The sequence below is a fragment of the Brachyhypopomus gauderio genome, chromosome 7, assembly GCF_052324685.1.
Source record: "Brachyhypopomus gauderio isolate BG-103 chromosome 7, BGAUD_0.2, whole genome shotgun sequence".
Classification (NCBI taxonomy): Eukaryota; Metazoa; Chordata; class Actinopteri; order Gymnotiformes; family Hypopomidae; genus Brachyhypopomus; species Brachyhypopomus gauderio.
Genome location: NC_135217.1, coordinates 28,264,626 through 28,283,439, shown reverse-complemented (window position 1 = coordinate 28,283,439; position 18,814 = coordinate 28,264,626). Strand labels below are relative to the sequence as shown.

The following is an 18,814-nucleotide window of genomic DNA, read 5'->3' as shown; positions in this document are numbered from 1 at the left end:
TGAAAATGCATATTGAACCACTCCATCACAGTAATGAATGCAGCATTCATCCAACTGGGTGTGCCTATGTGTTTCAGGGAGGAAGACAAGAGAAAGAAAGAATAGAGATGAAAAATAAAGGATCAGATGCTAACTCTTCCAAGAGTAGTACTCAATAAATTGTGAACTTACCCAGTCAAAAGAATGAATGTATGTTTTTTTTTATCTCAACATAAGGAATTAATTATTGTTGTTTTATCTGAAAAACAGACACACAGCTGCATTGGCATAATACTGGCAAAAAAAATTGTCATTGTAAAAAATAAGATTTTCTTTAATTAGAGCCTACATTTTCTTTAGCCAGCTAGGCTAAATGGCCCCAAACACATCCAGGAGAAAAAGTAGCTAAACCTAGGCTTACAAGTTAAACAATCAATGGCCTAATAACAAAATCAGAAAACTGCCCAGTAACTCAGTTTAATTGAATGGTGGCTTTAAAAATACACCTAGAAATACTGGATTTATGAAGATTTGTGAAGAGGCACACAGCAGCATTGGCATATGGCACAGGCAATAAACAAAATTACCATTTTAAAAAGTGTAATTTCCTTTAATTTCTGTACATTTTCCCTAAACACCTCCATAAAAGCTACCAAACATTTCCCCTTCCTACCAAGCATAGCCTTAGCCTAGCCTACTACTCACCCCACAAATATTAATAGTATAATAATGAAAATAGAATGCTGCCTGCTGAGTGACTTAGTACTGTTTTTGTTGGTGAATGGAGGTTTTAAAAGTGTTCTCACATTTAAGACTATTTAGTTCAGAATGGAAGACATAAAAGTACTAAAATAGGCTTATTTTCTCATTCAGTCAGTGTACACAAAGTCTTATAATAGAGGTAAGTGCGTTATTCACTTATTTTACCTTTTGCATTTACAATACAAACTAACTCGGCCATAGAACATTAGCCAAAATGATTTTATTGATGTTTTATCAATTTATCAGATTTGGCAAAGGGTTTGGTTGCTTAACCCTACTCATTTTATAGCTGCTCTGAAAGGAGTCAGGCTTACCGCACGTTCAGTACATGTTTCTGTTCACTGGCCACCGTCACCACTGTCATCAGCCACGGGAGCTGATGAAGGCCCTGCTGTGGCAAACATTTGAGTAATTTTTATACATTTGGCAGCGTTTACTTGAAGTTCAAGCTTCTTTTTTGTCGTAGTTTCTCTGCACCTCCTTTGCGCTTTTTCTCCATCTCAGATACTCACATACGTTATGTTAATCAACGTTAGATTGCACTACGCACCGGCGCATGGAGGAGGGGGTGTTTGATGATATGATTGGTACAGCTCTGTGTCAGTAAAGAAAATAACCAATGGGCTGCATACCAGCGTGTTTAAGGACCGGTAAACTCTCGCGCTGACTTTTTTTTGCCAAATGCATTATGCAGGCAGCAGGAGCATCGCGAAAGGTGTGTTAATGTGATTCGCCAGACAAGTGTCAATCAGCCAGCCTCCATCTGAATCGGCCCACTGATCTACTTGTTTTATGGGCCGGTCAGACCAATATATAAATAGATAAAAAAGTGTCAGGACTGTCGGCCCAAATAGCACGTCGGCCCACCGGGAAAATGCCCGGTATGCCCGATGGCCAGTCCGTCCCTGAGTATGCCGTATGCAGTATGTGACCAAAATGAAAATTTCCAGTACGCGAAACATACCCGGATGACCTACTACTTCCGCAAAATATTCCAGTACGCGAACAGAGCTATCTTCGTGGTGTACTGCATCCCATCATGCAACGCTACGTTCACGTGACCCCGTAGTGTGCTTTGCTTTTGTCGCATACTGGAAACTGTACTGCATACTACTACGAGGACTAGTATGCAGTATCCAGTATATACTGAGTCCAGTATGCAGTATCCAGTATGTAGTAGTCTATTTCGAACACAGCCCAGGTCTTCTGTTGTTCACCTTGTCTTGTCTGTCCCTCCTTCCTTGCTTTCAGCTCAGGTGTTTCTAGTTTGTCTTGATGTGTTTGGTACTTGTACTCCCTGTGTTTCAGTCCCTCTTTGGAAGTCACTCTGGTGGTAATCCTGGTTCTGTGTTTATCTACCTTGTTCTGAGTTCTTGTGTTTGTTTTATCCTCTGTCTTTTGTTATCTGAGTTATCCTGTCTGGTTGTTAGTTCTTGATTTGTGATAGTTGTATTTTAATTAGTATGCCTCGTTACCCTCGTATCCTCTATGTTAACACTCCAGCTATTAAACCCTGCTATCCTCAGTATTTGTGTCCTCTTAGCTCTCAGTCGTTACAATACCTTTTAAAATGCATTGTATTTATTTCCTTTCTAAGCTTTATGCACACAAAAATGAAACCATATGCACATGTGCTTAAATTAAATATACCCCTGCAAACTCACAATACGATTTCAACTGTACATAATCTATATCTTTTTATCTATACTTTCAGTAACCTCTTTTGCAAACTGGGTTATTAACCCTTACTCTGCCGTTCCACATACTTTAAAGGTGTTATCAGTGATTCATGGACACAATCAATGAGGGATTATCTAATGTTTTTGAATTACAATAATGAATGGTTACTTGAACAAAACATCTACATCGGGGGTAATCAATTAAATCTTTCCGCGGTCCATTTTTGGCAGATAGCTCAGACCTTAGGTCCGGGTCCGCAGTGGCGAACGAAAGTTGTTGAGCGGGGGGTGAACGTAACACTCAAATGGGTGGTGAACGTTACACTCGTCTGAAAATAAATTCTCCGGTTTAAAATATAGTCTCCCGTTAAAAATTTTTTGGCATTTGGGTCCGTATCCAGTTAATCAGGAATGTGATTGGGTCCGGACAGGACGGTGTTCAGGTCCGGATCCGGACCGCGGTCCGCCATTTGGTGATACCTGATCTACATGGATTTGGCAAGGGTGTATCAAATATTGCCTAAAATGGAATACATAACCTGGAGGAGCCGTTATGGCCAGTTGACACCTCTGTGAATCACCCCCAGACCATGCCCAAAATACAGGTTTTATTTTGAGAAGGGAGAGCCAGTGACACATAAAAACACTGGCTGTATAGTTTAATCACACATTTGTACTGTATCTTCTTCTGCCATGTTAAGATGTGGAGCAGGTTGTCCATCACTTGTCCAGGTCAGTCATGGTCTGGTGGTAGGGAACTGGTCTTGTGACCGGAGGGTCGTGGGTTCAATTCTCAGACCTGAGGCCATGACTGAGGTGCCCTTGAGCAAGGCACCTAACCCCAACTGCTCCCCGGGCACCAGCTAGGGCTGCCCACCGCTCTGGGCACATGTGATCCACAGCCCCCTAGTAATCACTAGTGTGTGTGTGTGTGTGTGTGTTCTAACTGCACAGATGGGTTAAAAGCGGAGGACAAATTTTGATTGGGGTGTATAAATCACAATTGACAAAATATGGCACATTTACATTTTTTTTATTTACACCCCTGCAGGAGATGCTCCATGTGCTGGTTGACGAAAGAAAAGCCAGCAAACGCACTCTGGTCCGTTAAGCCAATCAAGCCTTTCTCACACATGGACAGGCGGTCGTTTAATAACTCCTGCTCGCAGTTGCCTCCGTCATTGGATGATTTCTGTGGTTGGAGGAGAATGGAAGCAAATCACATGATGAACAGAGGCTGCTTTTCAGTATCTGTATTTTTGCAATTTGCTCTATGAGCATACAGTATGAAAAGTAAAAAAAAAACAGGAATGAGAGATGACTGTAAGAAATGGAAAGAGATGGAAAGAAAGCTCATACCACTGGCACGTAAGGGGGTTGGATCTCTCTCCTCTCCAGAGCAGACCAGTCGACGATCTCAAAGAATGAGTGACCTCGGATATTAGGCACAACACCCAGTCTATAAGAAGGGTCTTGCTCAAACAGCTTTGTTCATGGAAGAAAACCAAAAGCAAGAATATTATTCATAATAGAAATATCTCAGTGTGTCTATTCATGTCTTGGTTGTGAAGTATTATTATTATTATTACTATTATTAATGTGTCATCAGGTGTGGTTTTGTGCATGCTTACTCGTTCTAGCATGTCTCTGGTATCCAGAGTGATCCAGTCAGGGAAGTCAGGTATGTCCATAATGATGGAATCAAAAATATCATCTATCTCCTCACCATCGAATGGAGGCTTACCAATCAGCATCCCATATAGGAGCACACCAAATGACCACCAATCCACAGAGAATGAATACCGCTCACCCAGAATGATCTACACACACACATGCACACACATTCAGGGCATACTGAATTACATTGACATTGCTACAGGTGAGAACATTCAATGTCAAATTCATTTGATGCCATCTCATACCTCAGGGGCCACGTAGTATGGTGTCCCACAGAATGTTTTGCCAAGATTGTCTCCAAAAACATTCTCTTTGCACATGCCAAAATCCGCAATTTTTATGTGACCTTCTCCATCCAGCATCACATTGTCCAACTTGAGATCCCTAATGCAGGAGAGAAATACAAAAATGTGGCAAAAATGTGGTTTAGTAGACAAGAACAGTAAAGGTGAAAATACAGAATGTCCATGTAGATTTGTTTGTGTGTGTTACCTGTGGATGATGCCCTTTCCATGAAGGAACTGGAGTCCGCACACAATTTCAGCTGCATAGAATCTGGAAGAAAGAAACAAACCAGGAGCCATCAGACCGGACTATAATTACACACACCTACGTTTATATTTATATAAGACATACAAAAAAACATCATTGTGTGTGTGTGTGTGTGTGTGTGTGTGTGTGTGTGTGTGTGTGTGTGTGTGTGTGTTGCCTCACGTGGCTGTGTAGAGGTCAAAGCTTCCTGTTTCCTGTATGTGGAACATCAGGTCACCTCCGGTCAGGTACTCCATGACAAAGAACAAGTGCTCCTAACATGCAGACAATGCCATAAACACTTTGGTATGAGTACAAGCAGAATTACTGACTCAACAATCATCTAAATACCACAGTGATTCCATGAAGTATAAGTTACAGTAAACAGTTGTGACAATGCCTGGTGTGGTTAATTACTGCCTATACAAAAGAGTCCTGCTGGACATCCCATTACTGTTGACAGAGAGGTGGAGGAACTGTATAATGTAACCTTTAATTTGTTCTTTACTACCTCGGTCTGAAAGGTGGAATAAAGGTGGGTAAGGAAGGGACAGTCCCATGCCAGAGCTAGCACCCGCTTCTCCACCATGGAGACACCATTAAACAAAAGGTGGACCATTTCTTTTTTCACATATACATGCCCAGATGTCTATAAACTCAGTTTGTATGTTTGTATATATTGTTGTATTTGTTTAAAATGTTCTTATAACCCTGATAAGGATCTGTAGAATAGAAAAACATTTGAATGTCATTGGCACAGTTCTGATATTTTAAAAAACAACTCAATAGACAAATCACAAGCACTTTGTTTCAAAATAAAATTATTTTCCTTCACTTTGTCATTGTTTTACATTTCGTCAAGCTTAAGTACAAACAAGTGAAACATTTATATTAAATATTAAACATTAAAAGTGAAGCCCATTAGATGTGAAGTAACTATTTACAAAAAGTAAGTGGTCATAGTTCAAACTGCAGGAAGTGTACATGAAAAGTAAACACATGGATAACATGCATATGCACCCTTAAATATTTATCACAGGTTTCCAACATTGGTCCTGGAGTACCATTGCCCTGCTGTTTTTCCTTATTTAGTAAACCTACTTCAAATCATGAAAGCCTTAATTGCAGCAGGGAAACATCAGGGGAAATTCAGTAACATTTCTAAAATAATAACAAAAAACCCTGTACATGAATGTAAAAAGTATTCTTGGGAAAGAGCAAATGTTATCCATTCTGTACTCATACAGCCCTTTCCACCATCCGAGGCCCATTTCTTGACAAGAGGACCATTCTGGTAGCTGGAGAGAAGACATGCCACAGTAAACAATTTGATTGACACTTCCTGTGATGGAGAGTGGTATTACAGTGTCAAATAGTTTGTTTTCTTTAATTCGTCTAATCATCCTCTCCACATGTACCCTTAGACGTGCAATATGCTGGGTGTCTCTCACATCATCTTCCAGCATCTGTGTTCTCTTGTGCAGGAAAGCAGGCCTCATCAGCTCATCAATTGGTGTTAGCTTCTGGATTGGGCAAAAACAAAGAAAAAAGATTAAAATAATATACACAGTCCGGTCACATTATGAACACTCATTGAAACCATACTGTGAGCGTGGTACTACGAGTGGGTGAATATGGAGGTGGGTTCACTACAGAGAGTGAGGTGAATACAGACATTGGTGTTCCCAATCCAGGTGTTTTAATTGTGTATTCCAGCAAAGGAGTAAATCACCAATACTAGTAAACGAAAAGAAAAACTGTATAAAAGGAAAACAAACATATAAAAAGTACTCAAGCCCACAAAGGCTTATAAGCAGTACCTCCAGTAAGCACTGGCAATCAGCAGCCAGTCTAGCCCCTAAGTTTCTTGGGCTCAACACAATAACATCCAATATCAAACAACCAACATTAACCAACCAACCTCAACCTCCTTAGCCTCTGAGAGGAAGGCCTCTTATACTAGTAGCCCCTCCCCTTAATTAAGCTGGGACACACCACTACTACTAGCAGGGGTTACCTACAAACACAAACATGACATACATACATTACTGCAGTAACATAACATGACAAGAATAATAATTAATATGTCCATTTGTTGCATACAACTCCGTCCTCAGGTATTCCCAGGAACTGTAACCCCCTCCCCTCCTTCAGTAGGCCGAGGGCCCTTCGGCCACTATAAGAAGAGGAGCTGGATGGGCCGCCAGTCCCCTGAGTATCCCGGAACAGATAAATACAACATTATAATCAATCACATGTCTTTTAGAGACTTGGTGATGGGTGAGTGTATCATGTTTTGTAAATTGTATCTAAGCATTTCTGTCGTCAAAGCAGTTGCTTAAACATGAATAACTTCTTTAAAGGGCTGTAAAACGTGCATTTTAAACATTCCAGCCACACCTGGTGAAGTTGTGTCGGCATTCGAATATTCGGGTTCTCCACAGGCAACATTGTCGACTCGGAATGCAAAAATTCGAGACATTTGAGTTTTTCTTGACAGTTTCACGATAATTTATTCAGTTGGTTTGATGTTCCTCGAGACCTTGTTAAGAGTAATGATGCTGTGATTGTGATGGTATACACCAGGGGCGACCCAGCCCGCCAGGGGGTTCAGTCCAGCCCACGGAATAAACCTGCATTATTAAAAAAGAATAAACTCCATTTAGTTAAAATCTGCAGTTCCTATATTGTCTGCACCCTGTTAAGTGAAATGTCTGTCAAAAAAAGAGAAAAGCGGACACAGAGTGTCGGATTTTTCAACAAAAATGGAATTACTTCAGAATAGGCTATATGCACACGGGGTGCTGACATATTTCCGTTTAAATATTAGCCAGGTCAGCCCATTGATCTATATATCTATTTCTGCATATAAATGCATTAACATGTCCTTAACCCTACCAAGTCTATGGGCATTTTTGCTGTTTAAGCATGGTTACATAAATGTGTCTCTAAACATACTTAATTATAGCATTTTACCCACATGTCTCATATTAAATTGTTCAGAACAATCTCAGCTCTCTTCCTAATGAGGTTACATTGACTTAGAGTATTGCATAAATAAATAATATGGTCCTAAACCTGGAAATATGAGGCATATTTTCAATATTTTTCATATTTTATATGAAATTACACATTTACTGAAAGAGATCAACAATATTGTTGCTTGAAATATGTTTGCTCAAGGGTTTGCTTCACAAAAATAGTGAAACATGTAATATATATAGTAGTATACAAGTATAAAGTAGTGTACAGAAATTTGTACACCCTAAACTACAGAACTCCCAAACTACAGGCTAGTCAGCTTAGCCAAAACCATATCCATTCATCTAGATTATATACTATACTTTCACATCTACAAAGCAAACATATAGGCAAAAGACAAATACGAAATAATAAAAAAATAAGTAAAAATAATTTTATAAAGAATAAATTGCGAATTTTGCACAGAAGCAGTTTCTAGCTAGCCAGCCAGCTAGCCAGGAGGCTAGCTAGGCAAGGCAAGGCAAGGCAAGTTTATTTATATAGCACCTTTCATACACAATGGTCATTCAAAGTGCTTTACAAATGAAAAGAAAACACAGAAAATGTAGAACAATAGATTTAAGAAATTAATCACATATATAAAGAAAAATATATAATAAAATAACATAGAATGTAAGAAGTACAGTAAATAAAATAATAACAAGTAAATAAGATATAAAGGGGGGGAGCAAAGATAAGAACAGTAAAAATAAAATGTTAGACTTTCTTCGTAGACTGAAGAAACAAACACAATAAAATCTAAAATAGGAAGCATGATTAAAACAGTAGATTTAAAGGAAGTTAAATTAATGAAGATAAAAGTGCTGTTACAGAGTAAAGGTAATTAAACTGAGCTGAAGGCCTGCTCAAACATGAAGGTTTTCAGTCTGGATTTAAAGGTATCTAGTGTTGGGGCTCTTCTAATGCTCTCTGACAACCGGTTCCATTTCTGAGCGGCGTAGTAGCTAAACGCCGCCTCTCCATGTTTAGTTTTTACCTTAGGCTGCACTAACTGACCAGTTCCTAATGATCTGAGAGTTCTGCTCGGCTCATATTGTTGGAGCACATCCAATAAATATACTGGTCCTACACCATTAAGACATTTATAGACCAGTAATAGTACCTTAAAGTCTATCCTGTAACATACGGGTATCCAGTGTAAGGATTTAAGGGTGGGAGTGATGTGCTCCCTTCTTTTACTCCTAGTGAGAACTCTGGCAGCTGCATTTTGAATCAGCTGAAGCTGTTTAATTGTCTTTTTTGGGAGTCCAGTTAGGAGCCCATTACAGTAATCAATCCTACTAGAAACAAAGGCGTGGATAAGTTTCTCCAGGTCTGCTTTAGCCATACAATCTCTGATTTTGTTGATGTTTTTGAGGTGATAGAAAGCTGATTTGGTGACAGCTTTGACATGACTGCTAAAGGTGAGATCAGAGTCCATTAGTACACCAAGGTTACGTACTAGTTCTTTAGATTTTAGGCCTCTCGAATCTAGATAGGCAGCTAGTCTGTGTCTTTCATTGCTGTTCCCAAATAAAATAATCTCCGTTTTATCTTTATTTAACTGCAGAAAGTTGTGTTTCATCCACTTGTTTATGTGCTCAAGGCATTTACACAGTGAGTCTAGGGGACCGTAGTCGTTTGGGCAGAGAGCCATGTAGATCTGAGTGTCATCTGCATAGCTGTGGTAAGATATCCCATAAGAATGCATGATTTCACCCAGAGGAATCATATATAAATTAAATAAGAGTGGCCCAAGAATTGAACCCTGGGGTACACCACAGGTCACTGGCACAGTCTCAGAAACATTACCCTCCATTTCCACAAAGAAGTTCCTTCCTTTAAGGTATGAACTGAACCATTTTAGGACAGTTCCTGAGAGTCCAACCCAGTTTTCAAGTCTATTTATGAGAATTTTGTGGTCAATGGTGTCAAAGGCAGCGCTGAGATCGAGCAGTAGAAGAACAGACATGTTTCCTGAGTCTGTATTTAGCCGAATGTCATTGATAACCCTAATTAGTGCAGTCTCAGTACTATGATTAGGTCTGAAGCCAGACTGAAATTGGTCTAGACAGCTATTTGTGGACAGAAAGTGCATAATTTGCTTGAAGACAATTTTTTCTATTATTTTTCCAATTAATGGTAGATTAGAAATTGGTCTATAATTATTCAACAAGCTTGTATCTAGGGTTTTCTTTTTCAAGAGAGGCTTCACAACTGCAGTTTTTAATGCACTCGGAAATACACCTGACATGAGTGAGGAATTTACTATTTGAAGAATGTTCACAGATATTGCAGGAAAGACATTCTTTAAAAAATTGGTTGGTAATGTATCAAGGCTGCAAGTGGATGATTTGAGATGACTCACTGTATCAATTAAACCTTCTTCATTAATAGTACTGAACTGGGACATGTTGAACATTTTGCGTGGTTTTGGAGAGAAAATCGGCTCGTTGGTGGACGTAGGCGTACAGATGGCTTGTCTGATATTGTGGATTTTAGTATTAAAAAATTTTGCAAACTCATTACATCTCTCAACTGAAACTAGCTCAGGGTCCATATATGTAGGTGGGTTTGTTAGTCTGTCAACCATAGTGAAAAGCACTTTGCTATTGTTAACATTATTGTTAATAATGCTAGAGAAGAAGGATTGTCTAGCTTTACACATTATTATATTGTAATCACGCAGCCTATCTTTGAAAATCTCTTTATGTACGTGAAGGTTGGTTTTACGCCATCTGCGCTCAGCCTTTCTGCATTCTCTTTTTTGGTGCTGAACTGAAGGATCATTTCTCCATGGAGCTTTCTGCTTACATTGCATGGTTTTAACTCTAACTGGTGCAATCTGATCCAAGATACTGGCAGTTTTTGAGTTGAAACTATCCAGTAGAGTATCAACAGAGCCTGATAGTTGGCAAGGTGCAGAGCACATTTTGGTAACAAAGTGGTAGCTAGACAGCTAGTAACACATCGCGAGCCGATCTGCGATCGTCTGCTATTATAGTGAGCAATATTGCAAAATAACATTCATTTAGCCTGCGATCTGTTATACTTTTCATAAAACCCTTCAGGAAATCAACATAGGTTCATAACCGCTATGTAGTAGTAGTAAGGGCTAGTAGTAGTAGTAGTAAACTACTGAGCAAAACCGGTTTGTTTACCTCAGGCGTCAAAAAGCGGCCAAAACTTCCGCAAAGAGCGATATGTTTCCTGAGGTCGTAGGTCATCGGGTCATCGGTCACGAGTCTCTCAGGCCTACAATATGGGGGTCATCAGTAGACGCTAGCTAGCTAGATGCTACATAGAACTACAAACAGGACTACAGTACACCATCGCGAAATTCGCGACCCTATCTGTGATCGCCCGCTATTATAGTGATCGATATTGCATGCATTTAGTCATCGATCGTTTATATTTTCATAAACCCCTCAGGAAATCAACACAGGTTCATCAGTAGACGCTAGCTAGCCAGATGCTAGCTAGCTGCTAGCTAGCGAACTAACTACACGGGACCATCGCGAAATTCGCGACCCTATCTGTGATCGCCCGCTATTATAGTGATCAATATTGCAAAATAACATTCATTTAGTCATCGATCATCAACATACCTTCATCATCACCATGTAGATAAGTAAACGCTAGCTCGCTAGCTAGCGGCCGTTAAAGTCTGTATTTCCGTGTTTGTCCGAGGTGAAACGGATCTAATGCCGTCCTAAAACCCTCCTACATCCGTAAAGGGCGATGTGAGTGATGTCAGCGGTCATGTAATGACTGACACTTGAATCCACCAGTCACAGCAGTCACAGGCAGTCACACCGGGGGAGCAATAAACCCCCCCTTGTGCAAGCCATAAAAGGATTAGCCATATACGGGCGTGCTTCAACTCGGTCATGTATTGCCATCTTGTGGCCAGTCTGCTCAAGCATGAATTAACATTTAAAGGGACAGTTTCCAGTTTTCAAAAACGTATGAACCGTGTGTCTGCGATGTTGTATCGCTGAGATATTAATAACATTAATGTATATACTCGCACGGCGGCCATCTTTGACGCACGGGTGCGTCAGTAGACAAAACATTTGCTTAATATAAAAGTGCAAAAAGGAATTTGAACTCCTTCATATCAAATAACTGTAACGCGTAGCGCGCTGCGGAGGGAGGAGGCGGACACAAACGCTGAGAAGAGCGAGATTTAAAAGCGGAGGACAAATTTTGATTGGGGTGTATAAATCACAATTGACAAAATATGGCACATTTACACATGCCGTTCCACATACTCTAAAAGTGTTATCAGTGATTCATGGACACAATCAATGAGGGATTATCTAATGTTTTTGAATTACAATAATGAATGGTTACTGGAACAAAACATCTACATGGATTTGGCAAGGGTGTATCAAATATTGCCTAAAATGGAATACATAACCTGGAGGAGCCGTTATGGCCAGTTGACACCTCTGTGAATCACCCCCAGACCATGCCCAAAATACAGGTTTTATTTTGAGAAGGGAGAGCCAGTGACACATAAAAACACTGGCTGTATAGTTTAATCACACATTTGTACTGTATCTTCTTCTGCCATGTTAAGATGTGGAGCAGGTTGTCCATCACTTGTCCAGGTCAGTCATGGTCTGGTGGTAGGGAACTGGTCTTGTGACCGGAGGGTCGTGGGTTCAATTCTCAGACCTGAGGCCATGACTGAGGTGCCCTTGAGCAAGGCACCTAACCCCAACTGCTCCCCGGGCACCAGCTAGGGCTGCCCACCGCTCTGGGCACATGTGATCCACAGCCCCCTAGTAATCACTAGTGTGTGTGTGTGTGTGTGTGTGTGTGTGTGTGTGTTCTAACTGCACAGATGGGTTAAAAGCGGAGGACAAATTTTGATTGGGGTGTATAAATCACAATTGACAAAATATGGCACATTTACATTTTTTTTATTTACACCCCTGCAGGAGATGCTCCATGTGCTGGTTGACGAAAGAAAAGCCAGCAAACGCACTCTGGTCCGTTAAGCCAATCAAGCCTTTCTCACACATGGACAGGCGGTCGTTTAATAACTCCTGCTCGCAGTTGCCACCGTCATTGGATGATTTCTGTGGTTGGAGGAGAATGGAAGCAAATCACATGATGAACAGAGGCTGCTTTTCAGTATCTGTATTTTTCCAATTTGCTCTATGAGCATACAGTATGAAAAGTAAAAAAAAACAGGAATGAGAGATGACTGTAAGAAATGGAAAGAGATGGAAAGAAAGCTCATACCACTGGCACGTAAGGGGGTTGGATCTCTCTCCTCTCCAGAGCAGACCAGTCGACGATCTCAAAGAATGAGTGACCTCGGATATTAGGCACAACACCCAGTCTATAAGAAGGGTCTTGCTCAAACAGCTTTGTTCATGGAAGAAAACCAAAAGCAAGAATATTATTCATAATAGAAATATCTCAGTGTGTCTATTCATGTCTTGGTTGTGAAGTATTATTATTATTATTATTATTATTATTATTATTATTACTATTATTAATGTGTCATCAGGTGTGGTTTTGTGCATGCTTACTCGTTCTAGCATGTCTCTGGTATCCAGAGTGATCCAGTCAGGGAAGTCAGGTATGTCCATAATGATGGAATCAAAAATATCATCTATCTCTTCACCATCGAATGGAGGCTTACCAATCAGCATCCCATATAGGAGCACACCAAATGACCACCAATCCACAGAGAATGAATACCGCTCACCCAGAATGATCTACACACACACACACACACACACACACACATGCACACACATTCACATTCAGGGCATACTGAATTACATTGACATTGCTACAGGTGAGAACATTCAATGTCAAATTCATTTGATGCCATCTCATACCTCAGGGGCCATGTAGTATGGTGTCCCACAGAATGTTTTGCCAAGATTGTCTCCAAAAACATTCTCTTTGCACATGCCAAAATCCGCAATTTTTATGTGACCTTCTCCATCCAGCATCACATTGTCCAACTTGAGATCCCTAATGCAGGAGAGAAATACAAAAATGTGGCAAAAATGTGGTTCAGTAGACAAGAACAGTAAAGGTGAAAGTACAGAATGTCCATGTAGATTTGTTTGTGTGTTACCTGTGGATGATGCCCTTTCCATGAAGGAACTGGAGTCCGCACACAATTTCAGCTGCATAGAATCTGGAAGAAAGAAACAAACCAGGAGCCATCAGACCGGACTATAATTACAAACACCTACGTTTATATTTATATAAGGCATACAAAAAAACATCATTGTGTGTGTGTGTGTGTGTGTGTGTTGCCTCACGTGGTTGTGTAGAGGTCAAAGCTTCCTGTTTCCCGTATGTGGAACATCAGGTCACCTCCGGTCAGGTACTCCATGACAAAGAACAAGTGCTCCTAACATGCAGACAATGCCATAAACACTTTGGTATGAGTACAAGCAGAATTACTGACTCAACAATCATCTAAATACCACAGTGACTCCATGAAGTATAAGTTACAGTAAACAGTTGTGACAATGCCTGGTGTGGTTAATTACTGCCTATACAAAAGAGTCCTGCTGGACACCCCATTACTGTTGACTGAGAGGTGGAGCAACTGTATAATGTAACCGTTAATTTGTTCTTTACTACCTCGGTCTGAAAGGTGGAGTAAAGGTGGGTGAGGAAGGGACAGTCCCATGCCAGAGCTAGCACCCGCTTCTCCACCATGGTGAACTCTACGTTATTATTCATCACGTCCTTCCTCAAGGCTTTCACAGCAAACAAATCCTTGCTGCCCTTTAGTTCAGCCAGAAAAACCTGAGCAGGGACCAAGGGAGAAAAATAGACAAACAGACCAGAGTGAAAGAAAAATAAAACACACATACACACACATCCATGAAATATGAAGATTTGATGGAATAGAGTTTGTTTGGTCTATTCTTGTGGAGATAGTATTTAACAATAGAAGGGCAAAAGGACAGACATGTAAAAATGATAAGTGAATAGTCAGGAGAAGTGAAGAGAGACACAGAGTCAGTGTGTGTGTGTGGAGGACGTGGGAGCAGCGTGACGGGGAAGACTCTACCTTGCCATAGCTTCCCTGGCCCAGTACACTGTGAAAGGTGAAGTGCTCCACAGTGATGTGTGTCTGGTGGCTGATCCTGGACAGGGGGCGAGGACTCGAACCCTCACACAGTCGACCACATGGAGACGCATCTACAGAGATGTACAGTACATTTTTACACATCCAGACATCTAGCTGACTTGGGTGAATACCTCAGCCAGTAGTTTCTGGCTGATGCCACACAGATTAGCCACTTTAGTTTGGCACTTGGTCTAACCCAAGTTCAAGTGCATATAGTTTTTTTTTTTTTGTAATAAATATTTTCCATCATTGGGTGAATTACAAAGGCAGCCCTGCTCTTCCCTACAGGGATGCATGTGACACCATATGCCCTGTGGCAAGAGACGCCAAAAGTAACGCAAAGCGTAAGCTCAGAGGGGATAGAGCTTTTTCCATTGCTGCTCCTAGATTATGGAACAACCTACCACTGCATGTTAGACAAGACCCTTCACTGCCCATTTTTAAAACAAGTCTTAAAACCCACTTTAATTCATTGGCTTTAAACACAGCATGAGACTTTGTATATTTTTAGTTTTTACTGCTTTAGTTTAATTCTTTGATTTGTTCTATTGATTCCTTTTACCGCTTTAGTTAATATTGTTTTATCATTATTTGTTTTATGTCTAATGTTCTATTCTTATGTACAGCACTTTGTTTCGGCTGCCGTTCTTAAAGTGCTCTATAAATAAAGTTGAGTTGAGTTGAGTTGAGTTATATGAAAATAACTATTGAACATGTTGATATCAGCAAATTACAATATGTTATCAACTTGAGATTCACCTAGAGATGGGTTGTAGGAGTCCTCAGTCTCATCCAGGAGAACGTGGAGCAGCTCCTTCCAGGCATCGTCCAGAGCACTTGTGTTCAACGAGACCTCAGTCTCGTCCAGGAGAACCTGGAGCAGCTCCTTCCAGGCATTGTCCAGAGCACTTGTGTTCAACGAGACCTCAGTCTCGTCCAGGAGAACCTGGAGCAGCTCCTTCCAGGCATCGTCCAGAACACTTATGTTCAAAGAGACCTCAATCTCGTCCAGGAGAACGTGGCGCAGCTTCTCCCAGGCCTCATCCAGAACACTGTTATTCAACGGTGCTACTGCAAAAAAGATTTTTTCAAGAAGCCATAATTAAATATTACATGAAATTAACAGGTGAATGTTTTTCATCTGAATTGTGTTAATGTGTGCTTGTTTGATATGAATAGCTACTGAACACGTTGATGTCAGCAAATTATGAAATATGGTATCAAATTGATATTCTGTGTGAATGTGTCTTGGTCACCTAGAGATGGGTTATAGGAGTCCTCAGTCTCGTCCAGTAGAACGAGGAGCAGCTCCTCACAGGCCTCATCCAGAATACTGTTATTCAAAGGTGCTACTGCAAAAATGATTTTTTCAACAAGTCCTAAGTACACGTTACAATGTAATAACAGGTCAATGTTTTTTTAGCTGAACTGTGTTAATATAAGCATTAGGTAAGCAGTAGATATATGCGACATATAGCCGGGTGCGGGTTATACAACATTTTCCATTTAAAAAGACTTGGTAGGTGCGGCTTATATTGAGGTGCGCTCTATAGTCCAGAAAATACGGTATACACAACCCATTAAAAAATCCCTTCAAATACTTTTTCTAATCAATAAATATACAAAGCCAAGAAGAAAGACACAAATGTAATAGAATCGTTATTATTTGATTTATATTGAGACTATCACTATTTGTGGACCTGGGTTTGTTGGTATGTTGCCATAGCAACACCACTGACTTCATAAAAATTAACCTGTCAAATTATCAGTTTTTTTTTCTATTTTTCACTTATTGGTTTTACCAATAAACACCAAATTCAGCTGTGTTAAAAGAACAAAATAAGCCCCAATATATGCCCCAAAATAAGTTGTCACTATTGTACTCATTTACTCACTGAGGCCATGGGTGTTTTCGGTCTCCTGTATTGGTTCTGTTCCTCCGTATATCTCCTCTGTGTCTGTGTCATCCAAATCTTGGGTGCCGATGCACCAGCACCAGAGACAACACCTTTTAATATCTTCCCACTTCATTGTCTTTATGTGGACTGATATGGAATTATACTGTACATGCAATTTTATATATACCCTCATTTGTTGTGCCGTCGTTATGACGACAGAGCAGGTATTATGACGTCATGTGGAATTATGGGAATATATATTTTTTATTCGCTCTGTGCACGTGACGCTTCCGCATGCGCATATACCGGCAGTATCATTTCCGGTTATCTCGGGCTCGACTACAGAGACACGTCAACAATGACGTTTTACACGCGCTGTTTGCAGGACCTCCCTCGGGTGACGGTCAACGATGTTCATCGGATCGTCAAGACACACATGCCGCGGCTTCTTCGAGCGAGAAAGAGAAAGATTTCAAGATGTACATATCTAGTTATATTGACAACTACGAAGGTGAGTGTTCCGTGTTAGCGCTAGCACACAGCTAAACGTAAATTAGTTAGCGTTAGCATTGTGTGTGTGTGAGTGCGTGCGCGCGCGTGTGTGTATGTGTGTGTGCGTGCGCGCGTGTGTGTGTGTGTGTGTGTGTGTTAGCTAGCTGGTCGTGTCTGAACACTAAACTTCGTAAGAGCTTAAACTCAAGATCAACACAAACCCGGCGGATCCCTGTGTTTAGCCCGGCCATGACTGGGTTAAACAGCGGAATCTGTGTTTGTAAACAAAGCGCAACTCGACGGTGTTCGCCGACGCGTGTTTGTTTACAAAACAACGAATATTGTGCTTTGTTTACAAACACGGAATCCGCGCCGGAGACTGCTGTTTAACCTGTCTCAGGACTGAGTTATCTCACTTCACTATTAAACACATACTGTGATTAAGTCTATTCTTTTATTTGCATTTTAGTGTGGAACAAAGATCAGGTAGACAGGAGAGATGTGTGTGAGGGCGACCTGTTTTAGGTCGATGAAGAAGTCGGAGAAGCCACACAGCTCAAGTGTAGGGTGACAGTGCTTTAGAAGATAAATGCCATGAATGTTGTTTTTAGATTTATGTTTATGGGGATTAAAACATTTTGTTGGTGAAAATGTGTGAGTAATGTTTTGAGTAATGTTACCTGGCAATGTGAGTATGACTTAATGTCAGGAAAAGTAAATGTTAAAAGGCAAAACCCCCAGAAACTGTATTTGTTCAGATGTTTCCTGATTTACTTTATTGTAAATACTATTGAAGCTGGTAAATTGTTTATGTCAAATGAGGGCCACATTAGGCAACACTGTAGACTATTAGTGACAGTGTATTCTAATTATATAGCCTTTCCTGGCTGATTTTATTTTGTAAACAGTTTTTTTTAATTAAATTGCACTTGATACTGTTTCTCATTGTATTTGCTACATTTTGTATTTTTGCAGATTTCTTTAGATGATTCGAGACCTGCTCATGTGTTGCTGGGACAACTTTGTGCAATCATGTGGTGGCATTGCTTTATCAAACTGCACATTATTCACAACTAAGAGTTCCTGCTGTTCCTCCTGTCCTGAGCTGCACAGAGAGTGAGCAGCAATGGCACAAGCCAAGATCTTTGGTAAGTAATAATATTCTAAACTTTGTACATTTGTGTAAAAATGTAGGGTGCTATGAAAAATGTCAATAAACACAGAATACAGTCATATTGTCACGTAGGGCTACGCCTCCTCTCGTAGCTGTCACTCTGGGTTCCCTCATGTCTGTATTCCCTGCCTGTTTATCCCGCCCTGCTCGTTGTCTCTGTGATTTCCCATTGTTTGCCACGCCCCTGTTATCATTGTTCGCACCTGGTCCTTGTCTAGTCCTGTGTATAAAAGTCCCTGTGTCTCCCATGTCCGTATTGGTCTTTTTGTTCAAACCTGTGCCTAGTCATTCCAGCTGTTCGTAAGTTTGCGCCTTTGTGTTATCCGTCTCCCGTGTGTTTTGCCTTTTGTTCCTTAGTTAGTCTGTCTGGTTGTTATCTGTACCCGTTGTCATGCCTGTGTATATTTCATGTATGGACTGCCTTCCCGATCTGACCTGCGCCCGTTATTTCGACTCTGTCAATGGAATTTCCTTTAAT

The 18,814-nt window shown here is 40.6% G+C and overlaps 2 protein-coding genes across 2 annotated transcripts; both read right to left on the bottom strand.

Annotated features, from left to right (window-relative positions):
* Nucleotides 1–3,723: 3,723 nt before the first annotated feature.
* On the bottom strand, nt 3,724–4,923 carry LOC143519510 (protein kinase C delta type-like). The gene is made up of 5 exons (XM_077013029.1): nt 4,812–4,923; nt 4,590–4,652; nt 4,343–4,481; nt 4,052–4,240; nt 3,724–3,905 (listed from the first exon to the last, which is right to left on the bottom strand). The coding sequence occupies exons 1-5, from the start codon at nt 4,883–4,885 to the stop codon at nt 3,774–3,776; spliced, it is 597 nt and encodes a 198-aa protein (XP_076869144.1). The 5' UTR covers nt 4,886–4,923; the 3' UTR covers nt 3,724–3,773.
* A 7,647-nt stretch (nt 4,924–12,570) lies between these two features.
* Nucleotides 12,571–16,772, bottom strand: LOC143519507 (protein kinase C delta type-like). Its single transcript, XM_077013023.1, has 11 exons — nt 16,668–16,772; nt 16,029–16,124; nt 15,532–15,843; nt 14,713–14,843; nt 14,277–14,444; nt 13,949–14,040; nt 13,759–13,821; nt 13,514–13,652; nt 13,199–13,387; nt 12,906–13,031; nt 12,571–12,739 (listed from the first exon to the last, which is right to left on the bottom strand). The coding sequence occupies exons 5-11, from the start codon at nt 14,376–14,378 to the stop codon at nt 12,581–12,583; spliced, it is 870 nt and encodes a 289-aa protein (XP_076869138.1). The 5' UTR covers nt 14,379–14,444; nt 14,713–14,843; nt 15,532–15,843; nt 16,029–16,124; nt 16,668–16,772; the 3' UTR covers nt 12,571–12,580.
* Between the last annotated feature and the right edge of the window lie 2,042 nt (nt 16,773–18,814).